Source organism: Camellia sinensis, chromosome 4 (assembly GCF_055761805.1).
Source record: "Camellia sinensis isolate YWXY chromosome 4, ASM5576180v1, whole genome shotgun sequence".
Taxonomy (NCBI): domain Eukaryota; kingdom Viridiplantae; phylum Streptophyta; class Magnoliopsida; order Ericales; family Theaceae; genus Camellia; species Camellia sinensis.
Window position 1 is genome coordinate 155,912,002 of NC_138964.1, and position 22,714 is coordinate 155,934,715.

At 33.1% G+C, this 22,714-nt stretch overlaps 2 protein-coding genes and 1 long non-coding RNA gene across 4 annotated transcripts; 1 reads left to right on the forward strand and 2 right to left on the reverse strand.

Annotated features, from left to right (window-relative positions):
- Window positions 1-5,409: 5,409 nt before the first annotated feature.
- LOC145789616 (uncharacterized) lies at window positions 5,410-11,939 on the reverse strand. Its single transcript, XR_014327720.1, has 2 exons — window positions 11,563-11,939; window positions 5,410-5,829 (listed from the first exon to the last, which is right to left on the reverse strand). It is a non-coding gene; the product is annotated as an uncharacterized LOC145789616 (long non-coding RNA).
- On the forward strand, window positions 5,524-10,206 carry LOC114285636 (cation/H(+) antiporter 15). Its single transcript, XM_082866629.1, has 3 exons — window positions 5,524-5,748; window positions 7,625-8,641; window positions 8,732-10,206. Exons 1-3 carry the CDS (start codon window positions 5,524-5,526, stop codon window positions 9,833-9,835), a joined length of 2,346 nt encoding a protein of 781 aa, XP_082722755.1. The 3' UTR covers window positions 9,836-10,206.
- Window positions 11,940-16,839: 4,900 nt separating the features above from the next.
- LOC114285618 (SNAP25 homologous protein SNAP33) lies at window positions 16,840-21,483 on the reverse strand. Of its 2 annotated transcripts, none has more exons than XM_028228675.2 (6): window positions 21,217-21,483; window positions 19,435-20,033; window positions 18,552-18,645; window positions 18,291-18,421; window positions 17,326-17,423; window positions 16,840-17,184 (listed from the first exon to the last, which is right to left on the reverse strand). In XM_028228675.2, exons 2-6 carry the CDS (start codon window positions 19,927-19,929, stop codon window positions 17,085-17,087), a joined length of 918 nt encoding a protein of 305 aa, XP_028084476.2. In that variant the 5' UTR covers window positions 19,930-20,033; window positions 21,217-21,483; the 3' UTR covers window positions 16,840-17,084. The 2 variants fall into 2 exon arrangements, with proteins under 2 accessions (XP_028084476.2, XP_028084475.2); XM_028228674.2 differs by having other exon boundaries at window positions 21,203-21,479.
- Window positions 21,484-22,714: the final 1,231 nt, after the last annotated feature.

Here is a 22,714-nt window from a genome sequence, read left to right on the forward strand (position 1 = left end):
CAATCAATGTAACATACAAAACTACTTAGTATATTTTTTTTTCCAAATGTAACATTCCAAAAAAAGTCCTTAATGTATTTTTTTCAAACGTAACATTCTAAAAAAACTCATTATTGTATTTTTTTCAAACGCAACACTTCAATCAATGTAACACACAAAAACTCTTTAATGTACTTTTTTCAAACGTAGCACTCTAATTTAACACCAAAAAATTACACTAATAAAAATGTAGATTTCAACGCTCAGCAACCAACACTTCAACCACCAATTCACTCAAAAAGAATCTTTCATACCTCACCTTTCCATTTTTATCCCAAAAATGAATCAGAAAATTAGAAAAATGAATCAAAAAAGGGTATTTACTTAAATTTAAATGGCACCAAATCAAATAAATAAAACTTTTCGAAACAAAAAGGACTAACTAATTTATAAAAAAAACTCTTAGAACTAAATGAATTAATATTCACCCATATGAAATTTATGGATAAATTTTTCTAAATTGTATACATTTTATTTTTATTTTGGAAAAAAAAAATACTGCCTACTACTTTTCTTCTCATTTTCCTAACTCAATTAAACAAAATAACAGAATTTAGGATTCTTGTAAATTTTTGTTTCTGTTTTTTGTTATTCAAATCAACACCCCCCCCCCCCCCCGCCCAAAAAAAAAAAAAAAAAAAAAAGTGGAAGCACAGAAAAACTAATTTGATAAATTGAATGTTCCAATCAAATTAAAAACAAGTTACAATTAAAATAGTAGTAAGAGTGATACTACATACCCAAAAAAAATCATTTAGAAAAACCACACGCCAGAGAATGAATCTTACTTAACTATTAGAGAGAGAGAGAGAGAGAAGGGGGAGGATAAAGGTAAGTGGAGAGAGAGAGAGAGAGGGGGGGGGGGGATAAAGGAAAGTGAAGAAATTATTTATTTAAAAGCCGGGTTGCAACTTTTGATATGCCAATAGAAAAATTGCACTCCTCCCTTGTATTTGTAATTATTTTTGTCTTCACCCTAATTTGTAATTTTCTCAAAGAAAATTAAGAAAAGCAAGAACAAATAAAGCATGTCTGATGTCAGATCGTCTTCTGCATAAGTTTTTCAGAGTAGATACGAGATTTAAAATAAATTATTAATAAGTCCTAATAATTAGACTTAATTTTGATCAAGTCTTATTAAAAATAAGTCTTGGTAAAATTGCCATTAAAAATAATTTTTTTTGTGACAATTTTTTATATACATCACTAAAAATTGACAATTAGTGACTTTTTTTCATGATTTTTATAAATTGTAGCTAAAACTTATAATTAGTGACTTTTTTTATGACAAATTTTTTTTATAGGACCTAGGAGATAATAAGTCCACTTATTAAGATTTACACGAAAGATTTATTACTCAAGTAAATGGTAATAGCAATTTGGGTAATTTATAAATACACTTACATCCCACCTATTAAAATTTTTTTAATTTCAACTATTTTTATTAATAAATTATCAAGTCAATTAAATTTTTTTAATAATATCATAAATTTATTTCAATTAATAATTTAGATAATTTTATTATATTATATGAGAGCTGTTAGAAATTTTATTTTTTCAATTAATTCTGTTAAATACAAAATTCTGATAAGGGAGTATTTGTAATTTTTTAAATCACAGGAGACAATTCATATTTTAAACAAACCTTAGAAGTGTATTTGTAATTCACTTTATAAATTTTATTGAGAGAATTACCAGAAAAAAAAGAGCCCTAATTTATGACCTTTGTAACAAAATAAACTTTCAGTTTTTAATTTTAGTAATTTCTGTCAAGTAAAACTTAAATAGAAAAATAGTATTTTGGTCATTAAACTCAATGTAAACATACATAAAATATTTAAAATACCATTTTCGATTGAGTTTATTACTAAGGTACTCTTTTTCCTTTTGGTTTTACTTGACAGAACTAAGTGGTTTAAATTCAAAACAAATCAAAAGATTAGAGGTTAAATCGCTAAAATTAAAAACTAAAAATTTATTTTATTACAATAGTCAAACTCTGGTTTTTTTTGTAATTTTGCAATATTATTTTACTCTTAAATTATCATTCAAAAATCAATTCAATCATTCTTTCTTCAATTATATCAATTTATACCCAAACTATTCTACTTTTTATCAATTTCAACCCTACTATCAATTGTCATATATAATCACATGAAATTTGCTGACGTCACATGAAATTTGATTTTACTCTTCAAACTATCCATCAAAAATCAATTAACAAAATTAAAAGAAAGGTTTATAGATTTGTTTTTTACAAAGGTTATTATCTTTTTTTCCCTTTTCCTACCCGACTAAACAAAATAATGAAATTTATTGTGCTTCTCGTATCAATATATCATTTTTGTTTTTTCTTTTCTTTTCTGTTGTGTGTTCTTCAAATCAAAAAGAGAGATATTATTTCATTTTTACTCCTATACTTTATCACGATTTTCAATGACCCTCCCAAACTACTATTATTTTCACGCGTACCCCTATACTATTTAAGTTACTATCGATTTTGCTCTTGCCGTCAGATTTGAAAAGGAAAAAGTTAAAAAAATTACATTTTAGCCCCAAATTTCAAAAGAAAAATGCAGACCCACTCTTTCTTATCAGCAAACTACCACCAACAACCGCCACTTCAAACCCTTCTATCTCCTTCATCATAACTCCGTTTCGCCTCATTTTTACGTTGTTAGATTCAACTCATGGTCTAGTTTTCGTATCACATTTCACACATCTCGTTCTTCTTCTTTTTGCATGCTATCGGAGCTCCGAAAGTTGATAAAAAAATAAGACTTTTCTTCTTGTTTTCAACTTTTCTTCGAGTCATCTTTCGGACTTCATATCTTTCTCGATTCTTGATGGTTCTACTTCATTCTATTGCCATTCTCTTCACCTCACTTCCTATTTCGCCCTACACTACCTCGCTTTCTCACTTCTTCGTGTAATGGGCGGTTTTGGTATGCCGAAAGTTATACGAAAACTAATTTCAAAAATTTCAAAACATTCATCTTTTGTTTCTTTCTTCTCCATCTTCCTCATTCTTCTTCTTCACTTATAACATGATATGGAACATGGTTCTAAGTGGTAATGGAACTAGTAATGGTGGTGATGGCGGTAATGTAGTTTGGTGGCGGTGAAGTTGGTGGTTCGAGTAGTGATCTTTTTCTTCTTCTTCAATTATATGTGTACATATCATCTTTCCTACTGGAATTTTCTTAGTCCATTTGAATGGAACACCGTGCCCATTCAAACTTGGATTGTAAATGAGATGAAAACCTCAACTGTTTTTCCAAGAACAAAAGAAATTTGCATTGTTAAGAAAAATCTCATAGCAAATAGTTGATTTTGTATTAGAAGAAAAGTTTTGTTGTTATAGCCATTGATGTCAAATTACAAATTAATGAGCACCTATTAATTTCTCAATTTGCTATGACTACTTTATCATGATATGAATCTAAACATGTGAAATAAGAGTTTTTCTCCCAATTGAATATCCTCTAGGCTCTCTCTCCGAAATTACACCTATTTTCAATGCAACATCATACACATTACAAGCACTCAACCGTCTGCCTTGTCGATTGAACTTACTAATCAAAATGTCGAAAAAAATCTTTGTGGGGACTGAACTTCCTCAACGCATGAGGACTAATACCGACAATGCCTCCATTTTTCCCACGACACAAAGTGCTCGAATGACGTTGAAAGTGATATTCTTCGGGGCATATGAAATATCAACCATCAACTTCACCAATATCACCACCCAAACCATCAACTTCACCGCCACCGAACTCCATTATTGCCACCATGAGTATTACCATCACCACCACCTTATAACACCAAACCCACCACCATTGCCGGACCACCACCACCATCATCACAAGTTCCCTTACCACCTAGAACCATGTTCCACATCATGTTATAAATGAAGAAGAATAATAAAAATGAGCAAGATGGAGAAGAAAGAAACAAAAGATGAATGCTTTGAAAATTTTGAAATTAATTTTCGGACAACTTTCAGTATACCAAAATTGCCCATTACACGAAGAAATGAGAAAGCGATGTAGTGTAGGGCGAAGTAGGAAGTGAGGTGAAGAGAATAGCGAAAGAATGAAGTAGAACCGTCAAGAATCGAGAAAGATATGAATTCCGAAATATGGCTTGAAAAAAAGTCGAAAATGAGAAGAAAAGTCTCTTCTTTTTTTTTTGTTAATATCAACTTTCAGAGCTCCGATAGCATGCAAAAAGAGAAAGAACAAAATGTGTGAGATATGATACGAAAACTAGACTGTGAGTTGAATCCAACGACGTAAAAATGAGGCAAAATGGAGTTATGATGAAAGAGATAGAAGGGCTTGAAGTTGCTAGTGGTGGTTTGCTGGCAGAAGAAGGTGGGTCTACATCTTTCTTTTGAAATTTGGGGCCAAAATGTAATTTGTTTAACTTTTTTCGTTTCATATCTGACGGCAAGGACAAAATTGATAGTTACTTAAATAGTATAAAGGTGCGCATGAAAAGAAGAGTAGTCTGGAGGGTCATTGAAAATCATGACAAAGTATAAGGATAAAAATGAAATAATCTCCAAAAAAAAATCTAAAACAAAAAACTAACATGAAAAACGTGTTTTATATATAGTTTTTGAGTTTGGAAAAAAAAAAAAAAAAAATTGAATACAATCCTTCTTGAAAAACACCTTCAAGTCATTTTTTAATTTTAATTTTATTTTTATTTTTTTATAAAAAAAGGACAATATAAAAAGAATGCGTATTTTTTAATTTTTCAATGTTTTGTTTAATTCACTTTATTTTTTACATTTTTCATTTTATTTTTCTTTCCTTGTGCACTTGAACAATTTGGAAAGTTTGTGTTTTCATTGATATTAATAACTTAAAACTAAATAGTAATATATTGGAGGATTGATAATATTTAAATATCACATTTCAATTGTACTTTTCATTAAGCCATATTTTTTAACTTTTCGATGAAATAGTAAGTTAATATTTTTTTTAATTACCTAATGTTTGAATTATTGCATTCAATCACAACCTAAATGAAAATGATCCAATCAAAACAAAAACAAATTGCAATTAAAACTACTTTAAAAACCATTTAAAAAACCAACGTCAGACAATAAGCCTCACTTGACTATTAAAAGAAAAATAAATACAACACAAATTAATAAAGCGTGTTTAAAGAAGATAAAAACACATAGAACTCAAACTTATTAGGCACCAGACTGTTCTGTGTGTACTTTTCTAGAGTACATAGAATTTCTCTAGTAAATTGCAATATTCCACCAAAAAATAGCAAAAATTTAAAAATGAACAAAAATAGCCAATAAGATACAGTTGGGACCAAATTTAAAATAGTATCAATAATTTCAAATTTTGAATAAAAGCACTTTAATTAATTCCCTCCATAACCCAGTTCTTCCATTGTATCAATTTTCCTCTCTTATCTTCCATTGTTCTCCATATTTCCATCTCTTTAATTAAATAAATGAACCATAACAACAAGAATACAAGTAGCTTATACGAAAATTATGGCCTATGCGTTAGGTTCCCGCCGAAGGTACATTCTGTGGGCTTGTGGGATGCTAAAGACCCCTTCACGTATGCATTGCCGGCGTTGGAGGTCCAGATGGTCACCATTTTCTTTCTCACTCAGCTCCTCCATTATCCTCTCAGACGCTTCGGCATTCCCAGGATTTTCTCTGAGATCATGGTATGCTCTTTTTTTTTTTTTTTTTTAACCTTTCGTTTTTGCCTTTGTCCTTTCTCTGCTATGCTCATGAACTTCAAATTTCTGTCAAGAAAAAAAAAAATATTGTTAAATTTACATTTCGATTTTCCTTCTAAACAATTCATGTATTCTAACATGTGTTACAATAGTATGGATGATAAGGCAACCAAGGCAAGAAAACATAATAAGCTCTTTATTTAATAATATAAACATAATAAGCTACTAGTACAAGAGTTATGAAATAAACAGTCTGTTATGTTCTTAGGTTAGAGCTCTAAATGCATTAGTTTGTAGTCAAATGCATTCTTAATTTTAATTAACAGGATTGTCTTGTTACCCAGAACTCCATTGCTTCATTAGGGGACCAAGAATTCAAAATTTTGTAAAATATATGTTTTGCTTGATTTCGTTATGAATGTAATTTATTGAATTTCTCATAATATGATACATTGATAAATTCAAAAAATGTATTCCTAATTTTATGTTGAAATGGTGGTTTGACCAAATAAATTTGAAGGGACAATCTAAATAGGTTGTATTGGATCATGAATTTGGATTAGAATAAAGAAAGGAAAACATAAGGGATAAGTGTGAAAAAATAACTTGTGTTTCATTCATTTTTTTCTATTCCTTATTTTTTTTCCCTTTTGCAAATTCTTCCTCAATCTTAGAAATTTCCCTTCTCTTTTTAATTCCCTCTATACATCCCTCCCCAAATCCCAAAACCCAAACAGAACCAAAAAAAAACTAATCCGAAATTTGGATTCGAGTGGTTCTCACACGAAGATTGAGTTTGTAATATGAAGGTTTTTCCATAAAAGCAGGATTTTAGGAGAACAAGCCACAATATAAGCTAATTAAGGGGAGTTCTTGACTGCTTAGCTTAATTTGAATAATCATTTTTTGGCTAATAAGAAATTCGATAAGCAAATCCATTGTGGACCCTTTTGATGAAGCCCAAAATTGGACTTCTCAATCCTTGGATCACTCTTGTTATATCTATTTTTGGGATAAAACATCATAGATGTGATTAACTATGTTAAATTGTTTACCAGTTTGAATTCTCCATATTCTCTCTCTCCTAAGTAAACCTTGGCAACACGAGGAGAAATTTATTAATAATCTAAAACCAAGAGGGTGAAATTTTTCATGCAATACAAGAAAAAAAATGTACACAAAGAGAATCAATACTAGTAGACTTGAATATTCAAAATACCGAAAGCTACGAGACCCTTAACCAATACACGAAGCTCTAAAAAAGTAGAAAAATAAGAATTACCATAATCACAACCCCAATTAACTAACGCATTTGCAACACTATTTACTTCACAGTAGCGAAGAAGAACTAGAAAAACCTCGTAGTCTCACGTTGTGTTTGGTTGGGGAATTTTAGAATGAATTTGGAAAAGAAAAGAAAAAAAAAAGTGAAATACAAATTAAAATATATTTACATTTCACTTAGTTTCACACACATTAACCTTTTCTCTTTTCAAATCCCTTTGCAAATCTCCCAACCAAACACAATGTTAGTCTCAAAAAGATACAGACGCATAAAGTTCTAGACCAGTGTATTTTTAATGCAAATTTTGATTAACAAATCCTGGCAATTCCTGATCATCTTGCACTTTATGCATACTGAAATCTCATTTGGCAACCTTCAGTTTTAACCAAAAAGTAAAAAAGTCACTATAAATTGTCATATCACTCTCTCTACTTTTTTACACATCTTTTCGTAAAAGTTAAAAAATTACTAAAATAACCTGTTCCCAAACGAGGCCTGAGTAACTTATAAGTTTATTAAATTTGTGCGATACTCTTATGTTTTTTTTTGTTTATTTTTTCTTTGATTGTGAACTAGGTTGGCATAATCCTTGGACCCACACTACCCCAGAGTTTCAAAAATTTTACGAAGAGATTGTTTCCTATCGACACCCAAGGAATAATTAGCACGGTATCAGTGTTCGGTTACATGTTTTTCATGTTTCTAATAGGAGTGAAAACAGATTTGTCTGTACTAAAGCCAATAGGAAGGGAGGCGCTTATAATAGGTATTTCATCCCTAATTCTCCCTCTAATGATTGGTATAGCAATCGTACAAGTGTTCATAGGAGAACTTACAGGAGAAAAGGAGGGTTTAGAAAAGATTTTATACCCTGCAATTTTTATACAATCTGTGAGCCCATTTCCAGTCATCGCTCTCTTCCTCAAGGACCTCAAAATCATCAACTCAGAGCTTGGTCGATTAGCGGTATCTTCAGCTGTCTGCAGTGAAATGCTAAACATCTCTATGGTTTGCATTATTAAGATGTTTAAATCATTCATGGACCTCCGACAATCAGCAGCAGGTATAATTCAGAACGTTGGATTAACCATTGGTCTCGTACTCATCATCGTTGTCATTGTCCGGCCAACAGCGCTCTGGATGATCAGACAGACACCAGAAGGTAGGCCTGTCCGGGACTCGTACATTTACTCCATCATCCTGGTTGTTTTGCTGGCTGGTTCATTTACTCAATGGATTGGACATACTCCTATATTAGGGGCCATTCTCACGGGATTCGCCATACCAGATGGACCGCCACTCGCATCTGCATTGTCTGATAAGCTCGATTCCTTCGTTTCCGGTTTGTTTTTGCCGATTTTCATAACCTTGATTGCCTTGAGGGTGAATCTGCTATCCATCAATCTGCGTAGCCCTTCCGCGGTTTCCACTATCATCATGGTCCTTGCGACTTTCTCAGCTAAGGTTTTTGCCTGCATGATACCGGCATGGATTTGTAGGGTGCCCTTTAAGGATGCTCTTGCCCTCGGCTTCATCATGAGCTCAAAAGGCATTGTTCAGATGTCCCTTTATAGTATGTTCAGAGACGAACAGGTAATGAATCCAAGATCCAAATGCAACCATAAAATGAAAAATGATTGCTTTGTTTACCCCCCTTTTCCCTAAAATACATACTTATTGCAGATTTTCAACGAGGAGATTTTTGCATTGTTGGTCATTAGTACAGCAGTGCTAGCAATAGTTGTTCCAATCCTTGTAAAACAGACCTATGTTCCATCAAAGAGATACACAGGGTACCAAAAAAGAAGCATTGTGGATTCCGAAAATGACGAGGAGTTAAGGATGGTGATGTGCATCCATAGGCCAGGCAACATCCCTGCTTTCATCAACCTCCTAGACGTCTCATGTCCGAGTAGAGAAAGCACCATCGCAGTATTTGTACTTCACCTTATTGAGCTTGAAGGCCGAGCCGCTCCTCTCCTCATCACACACCACCTTCAACAGAAAAATGACAACACCTACTCTCAAGATGTCATCTTTGCCTTTCGTAAGCATGTGAGGCAATACCACGGCACCATATGGGCGCAGGCCTTCACAGCAATCTCTCCACGCAAGCTAATGCATGAGGATATATGCAATCTTGCTCTTAAGAAAGTAGCTGCCCTCATAGTAATCCCATTTCACTGTAAATGGGCCATTGATGGCTCCATTGAGATGGAAGACTTCAGCCTGAGATCCCTCAACTGCAAAATCTTTGATGCGGCTCCTTGCTCTGTTGGAATCCTCATAGACCGTGGTCGTAACCAAGTGCAGCAAGCCTCAACAACCCAATTGTCATCACAACGCGTTGCTGTGATCTTCTTCGGAGGAAGAGATGACCGGGAGGCATTGGCTTTCGCCATACGCATGGTTGGAAAATTGAGCACTCACCTAACCGTGGCTCGATTCACTACTACGGTAGGTGGAGCATACAGTGACAAGGAGGAAATACTTGACTCCGATGCATTGGATGATATTAAAAGAATTGGCAGGGACAGTGTTCCGTATGTCGAGCAGGCGGTGAAGGATGGCCCTGAAACTGCATTGATAGTTCATGACATGGTGGATGAATTTGACCTCATAATAGTAGGGAGACATAAGAATGTCTCTTTCCCACAAATATCAGGTCTAGAAGAATGGAGTGAATTTCCAGAGTTGGGGGTGATAGGAGACTTTCTTTCCTCATCTGATCACAAAGGTAGAGCATCTGTCTTGGTGGTGCAGCAACATCGACACAAGATCCGCTAGTGTGCAGGAAGACATAGCAAAAGCTATGTACCTTGAAAATGTAATCTGAAAAGCACTCTAAAGTAAAGTGTATGGCATAGATTCAAAATTAGTGTGGTGTGGGGAAGGGCGGAACTAAGATTATATCATGGGGGTTGCTGCCACAAAGAGAAGGCAAAACAGGGACTATAATTGACCATGGTAGGCGACGATGGCAGGTTTCCTCGAACAACATTTAAGATAGTGAGAGATTCACCTAGTTCAGGAGTGACTAGTGTGATGTTGAGTTTGAGCCAAATAAAGATTATATATTGTTTTGATGTATCTCAGACACCAAATAAATTATATACCTAGACAAATATCTTGTACAGGCACATTCGCTAGAAAATAAACATTTCTAACCTCTCATATGAATATGAGAGAAATTCTTCTTTTTTTTCCAAAATCTTATTTAATTGCAAGTGCATTTCTATATTATTTACAACATCTTTTCTAACAATACTATACACCACCGAACGTCCCAAAACTTCAATGTAAACATTCAGAGGCAAACATATCATACTTCTCAAAAAATCTTGAATTTGCAACTGCCATGAATCCGAACGATTTTAACCCACATAGATGCACACACACACGATTCTAACAACAATAAATATAAGCTATGAAAAAAGTAGATAATTTAGAGAACCAAAGTTCAATATCTCCACCATAGTCTTACCAACTACACTTTTTATCTAGAAAATAAAATGAACCATCTATGCACTATTTCCCTTCTTCAGTTGATGCAGAGCATTGAAGAAAATAACAATAAAATCCACAGGTGTATGCCAAGAAATTTTTTCTCAAACAGAACTCATAAAAGAAACCCAGAAAATTTTAGCTGATATTTTTTCCATCTTCATAAAACATAGGGACCTGCAGACCTACAAGTATATAATCCGCCATACGGCCCGCCCCTGCCCACAGATGTGATATCTGTATCAGTTAATCTATTAAATATTATGCTCATATCATACCTCCAGCTCCAAAACAATCGTTTTCAATTACAATTAAATAAATTTTCACATGCCTGAGATCTCCATCCAAGTTCACACAAAACCACTCAAACAAATATAACACCCACAAAACAAACCTTCCCCACCAAAACACACACAGTGCTCTACCCCCAAACCAGTCCATTGAATGTGAAACATTACGTGCCAAATATATTCAATCTGGGCTTTTGCTCAAAACTTCTAATGTCTAGTAAGGAAAACAACAAACCATTCAGAGTTGGTAATACTTTCAATCACTTCCCTACACAAAGGATGTGTTTATGTGCATCCAGAATTCTAAAACCCTCAAAACCAAACCAAATCAGTCATCAATAAAATCATAAAACGTAAATTTCGTGAATTTATTATTATCATGCCAGAAATATAAATTCTCACACTGAAAATTCACATATTTTCCATATATCCCTGGCACAATCGAGCTCTATAACGTTGGGTACTAAACCCAGTTCAGAGAGAAATCAACAACAAAAACCAAGCCCAATTAGTCATCAACAAATTCAAACAACGTAAATTTCTTGAATTTATTGTTAAATTCTAACACTGAAAATTCACAGATTTTCAATATATATATATGCCAGACAAAATCGAGTTCTATAACATTGGGTACAAAACCCAGTTCAGAAATCAATCAAACCACACACACACACACACACACACACACACACACACAAAAAAAAAGGCATTAAAAATTACCATCTAAAATAGTAGGGCTATGATGGTGGTCCGATTCAGTGCTTGATCTCCATGACGGTCTTGAACTTGGGTGCGTAGAGTGAATACACGACAGACTGTCTTCGGGCAACCTCGAGCTGAGACTTTCCGACGGAGAAGGCAGCGGAGATGGCCGAGGGGTCAGCGAGGTCTCTGTGAAGTCGAAAAACATCGATTGTTCGACGCTTCGTGTATTCCTTCATGTTGTAGTCCGCGAATTCACGGGCTATTCGGAGGAGAGAGCGCAAGAGTGAGACTACTTCGGAGCGCCCGCCTGAAGTACTGCCAGTGACATTTCTAGAGAGCCAGAATGAGTTACAAAGAGAGGAATAATGCTTGGAACCCTTTCTGGGTCACCCACCTTTGCCACGTGGCGATAATTGGTGGAGCAGAAAAAAAAGAAGAAAAAAAAAAAAGAAAAGGTAGTCAATGAGAGAGAAAGAGGGGGTCAAAAGGGGTAGGGGAAAAGGGAGGATGAATCATTACTCACAGAGAGAGAGAGTTCTTTACAAAAAGGAAAAATAACTGAAAGCTCAAAATTCGTGGCTCAATTTTGGCTTTTGCCTTTTTTTTTTTTTTTTCTTTTTCTTTTTCTCCGTTTTCTTTCTCTTCGTTTTCTTTATTTCTTTTCTTCTTCTTCTTCGTTGAATACAAGCGAGAGAGAGCAGAGCAGAGACGAGAGAGAAACAGAGCTCGTCGGACACAGCTCGTCAGCGTCGTTGAACACAGCTCGTTGGCGTCGCAGCTCATCGCTCGTCGCTCAGTCTCGCCTCCGCCTCCACCTCCGCCTCCACCTCAGATTTTGATAGCCCCTCCAGTCCAGTTTTTCTTCTCCTTCTTCTCTTCTTCTTCTTCTTCCTTCTTCTTCTTCTCTTCTTCCTCTTCTCCGAATTCGGGCCAAATTCGAGCTACGAATCAGAGCTCTTACAAAAATCAGAGCAGCGTTTGTTTGAGTTTTAGAATTATGATATGTGAATAGTGTTACACTTACTTATTTTGATAATTTATTTAATTATATTTTAATTTATTTGAAAGAGTTTATTTAATTATATTTTAATTTATTTGAAAGAGAAAAATAAAATTTAAAATTTATTTTGATGATTTATTTAATTATATTTTAATTTATTTAAAAAATATATATAATCAAAATTTATTTTGTCTCATTATTTCTAACCTAAACCTTTCTCCTAAATATTTTTAGAATGTATTTAATATTTGATTAAATCAAGAGTTCAAACAGCCCAAAACAAAAGTTTAAACAGCCCAGCCCAGCACAGCAGCAGGCCAAAAGGTTCAAAAGGTTCAAGTGGAAGATATTTAAATTTGTAATGATGGGAACAACAACTATAAATTCAAATGAATACAACGGCTATAAACGGCTATAAGTTTCATTATATATACCAAAGCCTCTAATGTAAACAAGTTACAAAAAAAATCAAAAAATATTCTTTGATTTATAATCACTCACATCTATTCTCTGAAAAATTCTTTGAGGAGTGTTCTTCAATTTTTGTTTACATCATCTTTCAGAAATTATACACTGAGATATATAGTTTTAAGCCTATCTTTCCTGTGTGAGGTTTACAGAAAAATCAGAGCTTCATTTTGTATATTTATCTGAGAGAAATATTTATTGTAAGCTTTCTTTGAAAGCAAAAATGTCATTTCATCTTGTAAAAGTGTTGCAAACACTATGTTCTTGAGATCTTGAGAGTGATTGTGAATCACCTAAGATTTGCAAGGGTTTGGACATGTGAAGTCTGTGTAAAATCTATGGAAGATTACTCCATGTTTATGAGGTTACTAGCACCCCTGTGAAGCTTGAAGATAGTGAAAAATTTCAAGTGAAACTTGAGGAGTGGATGTAGGCTTGGTTGAAACCGAACTACTATAAATCTGTTTGTCTCATCTTCCCTAATCTCTTTATTTTCCTACTACTGCTATAGCTATTTAATATTCACGTGTTAATCATTTGATTTACCCTGTATATTAGTTATACTTCATTGTTATTTTGCTTGATCATTTACTGCTAAGTTCATCATTGTGCTTGTTAATAATTTGTTGTACTAGTAGTTAATTTTATTGGGGTATTATTAATTTTAGGGAAAATTACATATACCCCTCGAGATTTGGCTAAATTACAAACACCCCTAAGGTTTGAGAAATTACAAATTTCCCTCCGAATGCTATATTTGCATAACAAATTATGGGGTAATTTGTTATGAAATTTAAACCTTTAGGGGCAAATTGTAATGAAAATACAAATCTCAGGGGGCGGGATGTAATTTTCGAAATCTCAGAGGGGTATCTGTAATTTAGCCAAACCTCAAGGGAGGTATATGTAATTTGCCATTAATTTTAATTTGTAAAAACCTAATTCACCCCATCTTAGGTTGCTTTTTGGGTAACAAATAGGATTAGTATTTTGTATTTGTGAGTTTTGAAATTATGATTTGAAAAAAGAAAATTTGTTGGTTATGAATTTTGAAAAGAGTTTTGAATTGAATTTTGAATTGAGTGTTGAATTTTTTAAATGAGTTTTAAAATAATAAAAAAAGTTGTTTGATTATGAATTTTAAAAAGGATTTTAAAATTTTAATTTAAAAACTTATAACTCATAACCAAATTCACAACTTAAAAAAACTCATAACTAAATTCTTTTTAAAATTCAATTTTAAAAAATTACTATTGAAAAATTTTATTTAATTTTTTTTCACATAATAGCTAGAAAAAAAAAAATCACTGTTACAATCAACCGAACGTCCGAAATGATGTTTTGGAGGATGATTGGGTACATTCAAAAATTCAAAAATTGTTTGAGAGGATATCCGGACAGACAACCCGTAGACCAAATTTCGAAATTCAACATTCAAATACTTTGTCTGGCACCTATATTCAAGAAAGAGTTTTCAAACGTAAATGTAAAATTAATTTTTAAAAATTATATCCAAACACAACACTCAAATATGAGTATAAAATCATGATTACAGCTCTACACCAAACACTCAGGTCCCCAAGTTAAAAGAAAAATACTCATATTTGCACTTATCAAAAATTTCCTAAACAATAAATGTACTAATCAACACATTAAATAATTTTAAAATTTGGGATGGGACGGTCTCCTTCCATAATTGAATTGGACTGGACTAGACTGTTCACTCCGATTTAATAGATTTAATTTTCAACAATGCTAGAGGGCCACAATTTTTGTGGCCACAATGGCTCAAAACTATCAAAACGACGTCGTTTTGACATGTTTTGCACCCAAAACGACGTCGTTTTGACAGTTTTGAGCCACTGTGGCCACAAAAATTGTGACCCTCAAACATTTTCCTTTAATTTTGAGTTTTATTTTGATAATTTAAATTATTTATATTTTAAAATTCGTTAAGTATGTTAATTTTTTTTTTTTTGTAAAATATCAATTGATTTGATAACAGAAACTACGTATCCGAATCAATTTTATATGAATTATTTATTTTTTTACCGTCTATTTTTTTTTTTCATGTAAAACTAATCTAAATACATAGTTGCCGTTATCGTATCGACTTGATTTTTTACAAAGATGATATATTTGACGAATCTTAATGTATAAACAATTCGAATTATCGAAACGGAACTCAAAATTAGACCCACAAGGCCCAACAACACCACTCCAATTCGATGAAAGACCGGAGAGAAGCCATAGCCTTCAAATTTAATATTTTATTTATTACACAATTATCTCAAAAATTCTTCCACTTTCTTTTAACTTTCAAACCTTAACTTTGAGGAAAGATTATGGTACACATCTGGTTTATTATATACATTTTGTAACTAAAAAAATAGCATAATTCTATACTTTTTGAGTCCTAACTAAAAAAAATATAAAATTATAACCAATATCACACGACACATAATCAAAAATCTCACGAGTCATAATTAAAATATTGTGATAACTAAAGAAAAAAAAGTAACCATTACTATAAAAAAAAATAACATAACTAACAATGCATAGAATACATCTCTTTCAAGAGATGTGTATTGTAAAATTTCCCCTTAACCTTGACACCATTTTTTGTTCTCTTTCACCTTCGCCACCTCTTCTCTCGACCACCACTATCTACTTAATATCTCTCACCTTCTGTCCGATATGCTCAACTAACCAAATTTATTCAATGATGGTACTTTGAATAAATATTATTGGCTCAATAGTTAATATCCCACCAAATTTTATTGCTTTGGTAATTAAAAATGAAATTATCAGTGTTGTTATCACATTACAATAACCTTATTACTACTTTAATTAAAAAAATAAAATTATCCTCTTCGTCTTCTTCTTTCTCTCTTTGCCCTCTCTCAAAATTAGTCACTGAACCGCCACCACTAATGACCCATCATCACCCAACTGCCACCACCATTCTCACTTCTATTCCATGTCACTCACCTCCTAATCATCACCTTCAACCCCTATCATTATGAATCCATCACCTCTCATCCTCTTTCTGATGAGCCACCATCACCCAGCACCTACCTCCCGTATCACCAGAATTTGCAAGGGAAAGAGAGCCACCATCCTCACCAACCAAATCAAATCCAAACTTCCCCAATCAAACCCCTAGAAAACAAAAGATTTGTTCACACTAAAAGTCATCCGCTCATCAAATCTTGGTTTAATACTCACTTGTAAATAAATAATTAATGTCAGAAATTTTCAAATCAAACCCGTTAAATATCAACGTGAAGAAATGGTGGTGATGCAAGTGTTGAGGCATTTGGCATCCAATAACAAAGATCGGGTGACGATGCAGACACAACTGTGATAGGAGTCATGAGAAAGGGAAGGCATTGTGGGTTTTCTCACGTAATTGAAGAGATACTACGTCATTGTATTTCACAAGGGTAAATTAGTATTTTCACTAATTTATTGTTGGCACAAGTAAAATCTATTGATTAACTTAACAATTTACAAATAAAAAGAAAAAATTGTAATGCAACTCTAAACTTGAGAAAAGGGATCTAATTTGTCGTGTATTTTATTGGAAAATTCCATTAGTAGAAAAATCTGCCTACTAATATTGAGCAGTTTGCAAAATTTCACATTTTTGTAAATCCATATATTTATGCTGTCTTTGACAGGAAGATTTAAGGAAGAATTTGGAATGGTAAAGAAAAAAATTAAATGAAATGTAAATAAAATATACTTAAATTCACCTAATTTCACACACATTTTTCTTTTTTCTTAAAAAATACTTCTAAATCTCACAACTAAACACAGCGTTAAAGGATGCAAGTTAGCATCTATATTCATAATACAAATCTAATCTCAAACTTTTAGCTGTATACAATACAATATCACAAGAAGAGAGTTAAAAAATTAAAATAATAATAATAATAATTAAAAAGAAAAAGAACAAATGGACTATGCAAGTTGAGCAAAGAATGAAGAAAAAATGGCAGTGAAAGAAGGCAAGCGAGGCAGCAAGCCAACGTCCAACATCAGGTGCGAAATCCATATGCAGCTTCTACTTCCCAAGCAAACGACGTGCCCGTCGATTGCCGTCTAACACACGTTGATTTACCACATCCACATCCTGCTCAACGTGACTCAGAGCTCCAATTTGCCTGCAACAATCACCGCATTTACAATTAAATTGACAACAAAAGTTGGGGCATCACTATACCTAACTAAATGGCCGAAATTCAAAGTTCAAGACAAGGCTATATATATATATAGCGAGAGAGGGAAAGAGATATGAAACTAACCTATCAATTTCAGATCCCATGTCAAGAGCCATATCTTTCAAATCTCCCAATAGATTACTTAGATCTGAAAGCCCATCATCTTGCTTTGCCTTCTCTTCCTGTTGCGATTATACATTTGATCAATGATAGACTTTGATACATTTAATCAACTGATGATAGATTTTGCCCCTGTTGGGAATCAGCATACCACAATTAAATAATTTTAGATCCATTCATCATAAACCATTGATTAGGGAAGAGAAGTTTTGCATCCTAATTATTGCGTGGGAATGAGTCATTTCCAACCTCACTATTCAACCAAAGAAGTCAGGCTTTAGATCAAGCAAGGCTACTAACTCCAAGAAGAGTGTACCCAAAGGCGTGGAGGTGGTTCGGGTTCAGTGTAGTTTATTTGCTCTTATCCCTATTGGGATTGTGAGGGGCATTCTTTTAGGTTAGGGTTTTGGAGCGTGGATTTTTTGTTGGTTGGTGTGCTTGGCTATTTTGTGTGTGCCCGTTTTGGGTTGTGTGTTGAGCCTCCATATATATCTTTTCTTCTTCTTTTTTTTTGCTTCTCTTTTTTTTTTTTTTTTTTTTTCTTCTTTTTTTTTTTTGTATCAAGCGCACGCTTACCAACAAAAAAAAAGTGATTAGAATAACGTACGAACAGAAGGAAGAAGGTGCTGGCACCATTCCTTGAAACCCTTTAGCGAAACATACGTCTATTTTCTCCAGCGTTCATCTCAGGGTTCATCAATTTAAACCCATTTTTTACGGTAAAAATGCTCAGTGGCCACTTCAATCCAATCTATTGAGCATCTTGAAGTGATTTAGTTTCGGTATTTAGAATACACAAAACAAACTGATGTAGTTCCATAAATCAACCAAAACACATGGAAAAACTTCATTTCCTGCTCTGTCCATATTTCAAATAAACTTTTTTTTTTTTTTGTTGGCTGAATCAATAATCATAAATAAACACAAACCTCAACTTTCTGCAATGCATTAGCGGGTTCAGGAGGTGGTGTCCGCTTATTTGACTGTCCCTTGGATGTAGGGCCCAATCCCAATCTCTCCCGCTGCTCCAAGTGGTTACCCTTTCTATGCCCTGGATCATCTGCAAAAACCAAAACATAAATCAAACACAAACGGCAACCAATCACCCACCAACTTCCAGACCACAAGTGGGCAAACAAAAAGACTTGATTTTCTAGCATAGAAAGTAATGAACAAGCAAGAGAAGAAACCTCTTGTGATCACAGGTCCCATTATTGGAGGAGTCCTTTTTGGCTTCCATGTCTTGGAGAAGACACCCCCGAGACTTCCTAACAGCTTCTCACTCTGAACTCAAACATCAAAACAATGCAAAGTGTCTTCTAAGCAATAACAACCGGTGAATTAAACTAAACCAGCACAAACACCTTAACAATTCTTGAGCATAACGGGTGCTAAAAATATACCTTCTAGGTCAAAAAACAAACATACACTGTATAATCATCCAATTCTTCATGGACTAAAGGACAATCTAATACAGTTTGCAGCTAGGTAGAATAAGTGCCTACTCTCTCTGTTGTGTTTTCCTTTTGTATGTTTCATGTGGATCACCCTTTTGTTTTTCAATTTTTTATTTCATATTTCCAAGTTGTTAATGGTAATCTCAACAAAGTGCTTATTTCATTTAGCAGCAAAGGGTAATGGCACAGTGTCATTCCAAACTTTAACCAAGTATTTTACAACACTGGTAATAGTTCTCAACATAGGCATTAATTGAAGTAAATGTTTGTCCTGGTTACAATCATACTAAACACAGTATATACATTAGTCATTAGTAACTGCTTTCCTTTTCCCAATATGGGAACAAGGTCGAAGCCACATAAAATCAAACTTTGATAGACAAGCTCACAAGTTCTAAATTTTTTGTTAAAAACACTTCATAGTATCCAAAACAAACCAGTAATTCAGAAAATTTAGATCTCCATATACTAATTAGGAACTTGAAATACCATCTTGAAACATAAGACTTCCATCTTATGCTATATGGCAACTTCATATTTTTCTTAGCTCCTAGTTGTACCTATTAACGTCAAAACTAGGCAACAAAATAATATTGAAAAAGTGCATGAGCCATACCCTACTAAGATCATGATCGATGTCAGCCGCAACCATGTGAGTCCTGGAGATTTGCTCCCCCTGCTGATGCAAGGCGACCAAAGTCTTGGTAGCATCCTCTCTCATGTCCTCCGCTATCTTCAGGCAACTGTTGACTGTTTTTGTAGTCTCCTCAGCTTTGTATACAGCATAATTTTCCAATTCTTGGACACTCTGATTCTCTAATCCTCCCGAATCATGGAAATTATTCTTGTATCTATTTCTTGCTGTTGAAGGAAGTGCATAAGAAGACGAAGAGGTCCTTTCTCCTCCATTATCATCAAAAGAATTGGCCCTGGATTTTGGGGTATCTAGCGAAGGTTCAGGAGGAGTTCTTTGTGTGGGTTTACGGGTGGTTTTGTTATCTAACTCATCATCAGAATCAAAAGGGTTGGAGCTAGAATAGCCAGGGTGTTTAGGGTTAACTGAGTTTTGTTTAGCATTCTTGTTCAAGGGAGATTCCTTAAGACCGAACATTTTCGAGTGGCCAAAAATGTAAAAGTTGAACAATTGTTTGAAAAAACTGATATTAGAATTAGGCAAAGGTTAACCAAAATTGATACACAGACTTCGCTATGTGCCTGAGCAAACAGAGAAGATCAAACTGTGAGGTTTTGTGTGATACAAAAGTAACAACAACAACAACAACAAAAAAACAAGGACCAAATAATGCATTTTGTTAAAAATGAGTAAGACTAAAGGAGATACATATGTTTTCATCTGTTATTAGAATCGTATGATTCATAATTCGAATTGTACGATTCGATTCAGTGGGTAATCGATAAAAACTAGTTGTGAATCGCAAATAGCTATGAATAGTAGGTGAATCGGTGAATCATGAATAGATTTGATTCACTGAAATCAATGTTTGACTTTCTTTGTCTATTTTTTATTGTTGGAAAAGGATTCACACAATCTTTTTGAAGTCTTTGAAGTCTTTAGGATTACAATATGCTATCTTTTGACTTTCTCCCTCCTATTTACTCATAATACACCAAAACTGGAAAACCCAATATAATCAAGATGAAGCAACATAAAAGGGGATGAAAAAAATGATCCAAAACAAAACCCAAAGCAGAAAAGGCACATACAAGAAAGAACTTGAAAGTTGACAATGTTTTCTTAACATTCCTCAGATTGAGGGAAATAATAATCTAGATGGTGATGTAAAGTAAATGAACTCAACCCCAAATACAAAATTTTAAAAAATAAAAATAAAATTACTGTACTGAGCTCCATTGTTTTTGCCCATTGTAGAAAAAGAATAGGGTTTGGGGGATAATTTATAAAAAATCACTCAAAACACAATTCAAGTCAAAGCCAGGCAAAACCCAAGATGCATAATTTTCTTTCTTTCTTTCTTTATTCAATTCTCCTGATTTTTCTCAGAAACCAAACATGAGCATATAAAGGAGAAAAATCAAACCCGTGTGAAGAAAAAAGGTAGCTGAAACTCCAAACTACAGTACAAAGACAAGTTCATGGAAATATCAAATACACATAATTATAAATAAATCAAGAAAAGAAAAAGAAAAAATAATAGGAAACATATCTACATAATCTGATTAATTGAGTGAAAATCGAACACCAAATTGAGCGTACGACACTTACAAGAAGAAGAAAATATGGAAAATTTGAAGTGACCCAATATACACAAGATAAAAAGGATTCAATTTGAGATATTCAAAACCCAGAAAGAGAATCATCAAATGAAGAATCAGCAAGTAGAAAGATTAAATCTTGGAGGTACCTGAGAGAACCCACCAAAACTGGAGAAAATCTTGGAGGGTTAACGCAGACCCAGGTAGAGATAGGCAATCAAGAAAGAGAAAATCTAGAGAGATAGAGAGAGAGTTGGGAAGATACAAATGGGGGAAGAAGGAGGAGGACACGTATAATGGGGAAAGAAGAAGGGGAGGACACGTACAAGAAGCAAGTCTAGAAAGAGGGTTTGGAAGCAGACTTTTCAACTTTTCCACAAACCCACCCCCCTCTCAACATTTGACAAAATCAAACCGTTTCCATTTACACGCTCAAATTAGGATAAAAAAATAGAAAAATGCTTCGGACCCACTAGGGGTCGACCCCAGTGAAGTGGCACGCTGTAATTGGATAAAAAAAATCTGTTTTATTTTTTTTTTTTTTTAAGTTTCAGCCAGTAGGGGCTCGTCACTTCACTGGGGTGCGACCCCCACTAAAGGTCTCCAGCATGGTTGAAAAAAATAAAAGTAAAGTTTCTTTTGGTATTAGCTATGATAGTTAATTTTTTTTGTGTTAAGGATTTTTTAACTTAACTTTTTTAGTTTCATTTGATTTTTGTTTGAGTTTTTTTTTTTTATTTTTATGACAAAAAAATGTAATAATTATGATTTAAATATTATATTTTGTCTTATTAATTTATATAACTTATTTTATCTTTTGTATTTTTTTTAGTCTCAAAATATTTACCAAACGAGGACTAAATTATACTAAGTCCATATAGTTTTGAATTTGCATTATTTTGGTGTTTCATTTTTTAATTGTGATATATTTTATTCTAAATTTTGAATTTTGTTTCAAATAAGGATAATTAAATATACTATTGCTCAATTTTAAGGATAAAGTTGTCAATTTGATAAAATATAAACTAATTTAACAAAAATAAATGTCAACAAATTATTTTTTAATTTTTAAAAATTATTTTTACCTACTAAAGATAAAATTATGTAAAATTAATAATTTTTTTACCAAATTAATTTTTATTATGTGTTTGGATAATGATCATGTAATGGATGGTTGTTTTTATTTTCATTAAATTAGTTTCTATTTTTTCAAAGATCAAATATGACAACAACTTGGATATCATTATTAAAACAAGAATAATGCTATATGTGCTAATTAATGTACTAACTAGTATATAAACAGATGATGTGACATAATTTTAAAAATTTTGGATATTTGTAATTTATATAATAGGTGGGGTCAATAATAATGGTATAACATTAGTTGGTACACTAGTGTGTACATTAATTGATATATGTAGCATCATCGTTAAAACAATCCATTAAATTAAATCATAAACCAAAACTAAAAACATTTATATTAAATATATTGATTACACATTAAAAGCCTAACAATCATTCATTACATGATCATCATCTAATCACATAATAAAAATCAATTTGGTAAATAAATAAATAAATGTGTAAAAGATTTATCAATTTTATATAATTTTATCTTTAGTGTGTAGAAATAATTTTTAAAAATTTAAGAATATTTTTTT

Bases quoted from the DNA above. Each gene is read 5' to 3' on its own strand.
- LOC114285618 (XM_028228675.2), bottom strand. From the start codon at position 19,929: ATGTTCGGTCTTAAGGAATCTCCCTTGAACAAGAATGCTAAACAAAAC. The intron at 18,422-18,551 runs GTTTCTTCTCTT...TGGTTTTTGCAG, and splicing joins GGGACCTGTGATCACAAGAG to ATGATCCAGGGCATAGAAAG. The intron at 17,424-18,290 runs GTTTGTGTTTAT...TAATCGCAACAG, and splicing joins ATGCATTGCAGAAAGTTGAG to GAAGAGAAGGCAAAGCAAGA.
- LOC114285636 (XM_082866629.1), top strand. From the start codon at position 5,524: ATGAACCATAACAACAAGAATACAAGTAGCTTATACGAAAATTATGGC. The intron at 5,749-7,624 runs GTATGCTCTTTT...ATTGTGAACTAG, and splicing joins GGATTTTCTCTGAGATCATG to GTTGGCATAATCCTTGGACC. The intron at 8,642-8,731 runs GTAATGAATCCA...TACTTATTGCAG, and splicing joins GTATGTTCAGAGACGAACAG to ATTTTCAACGAGGAGATTTT.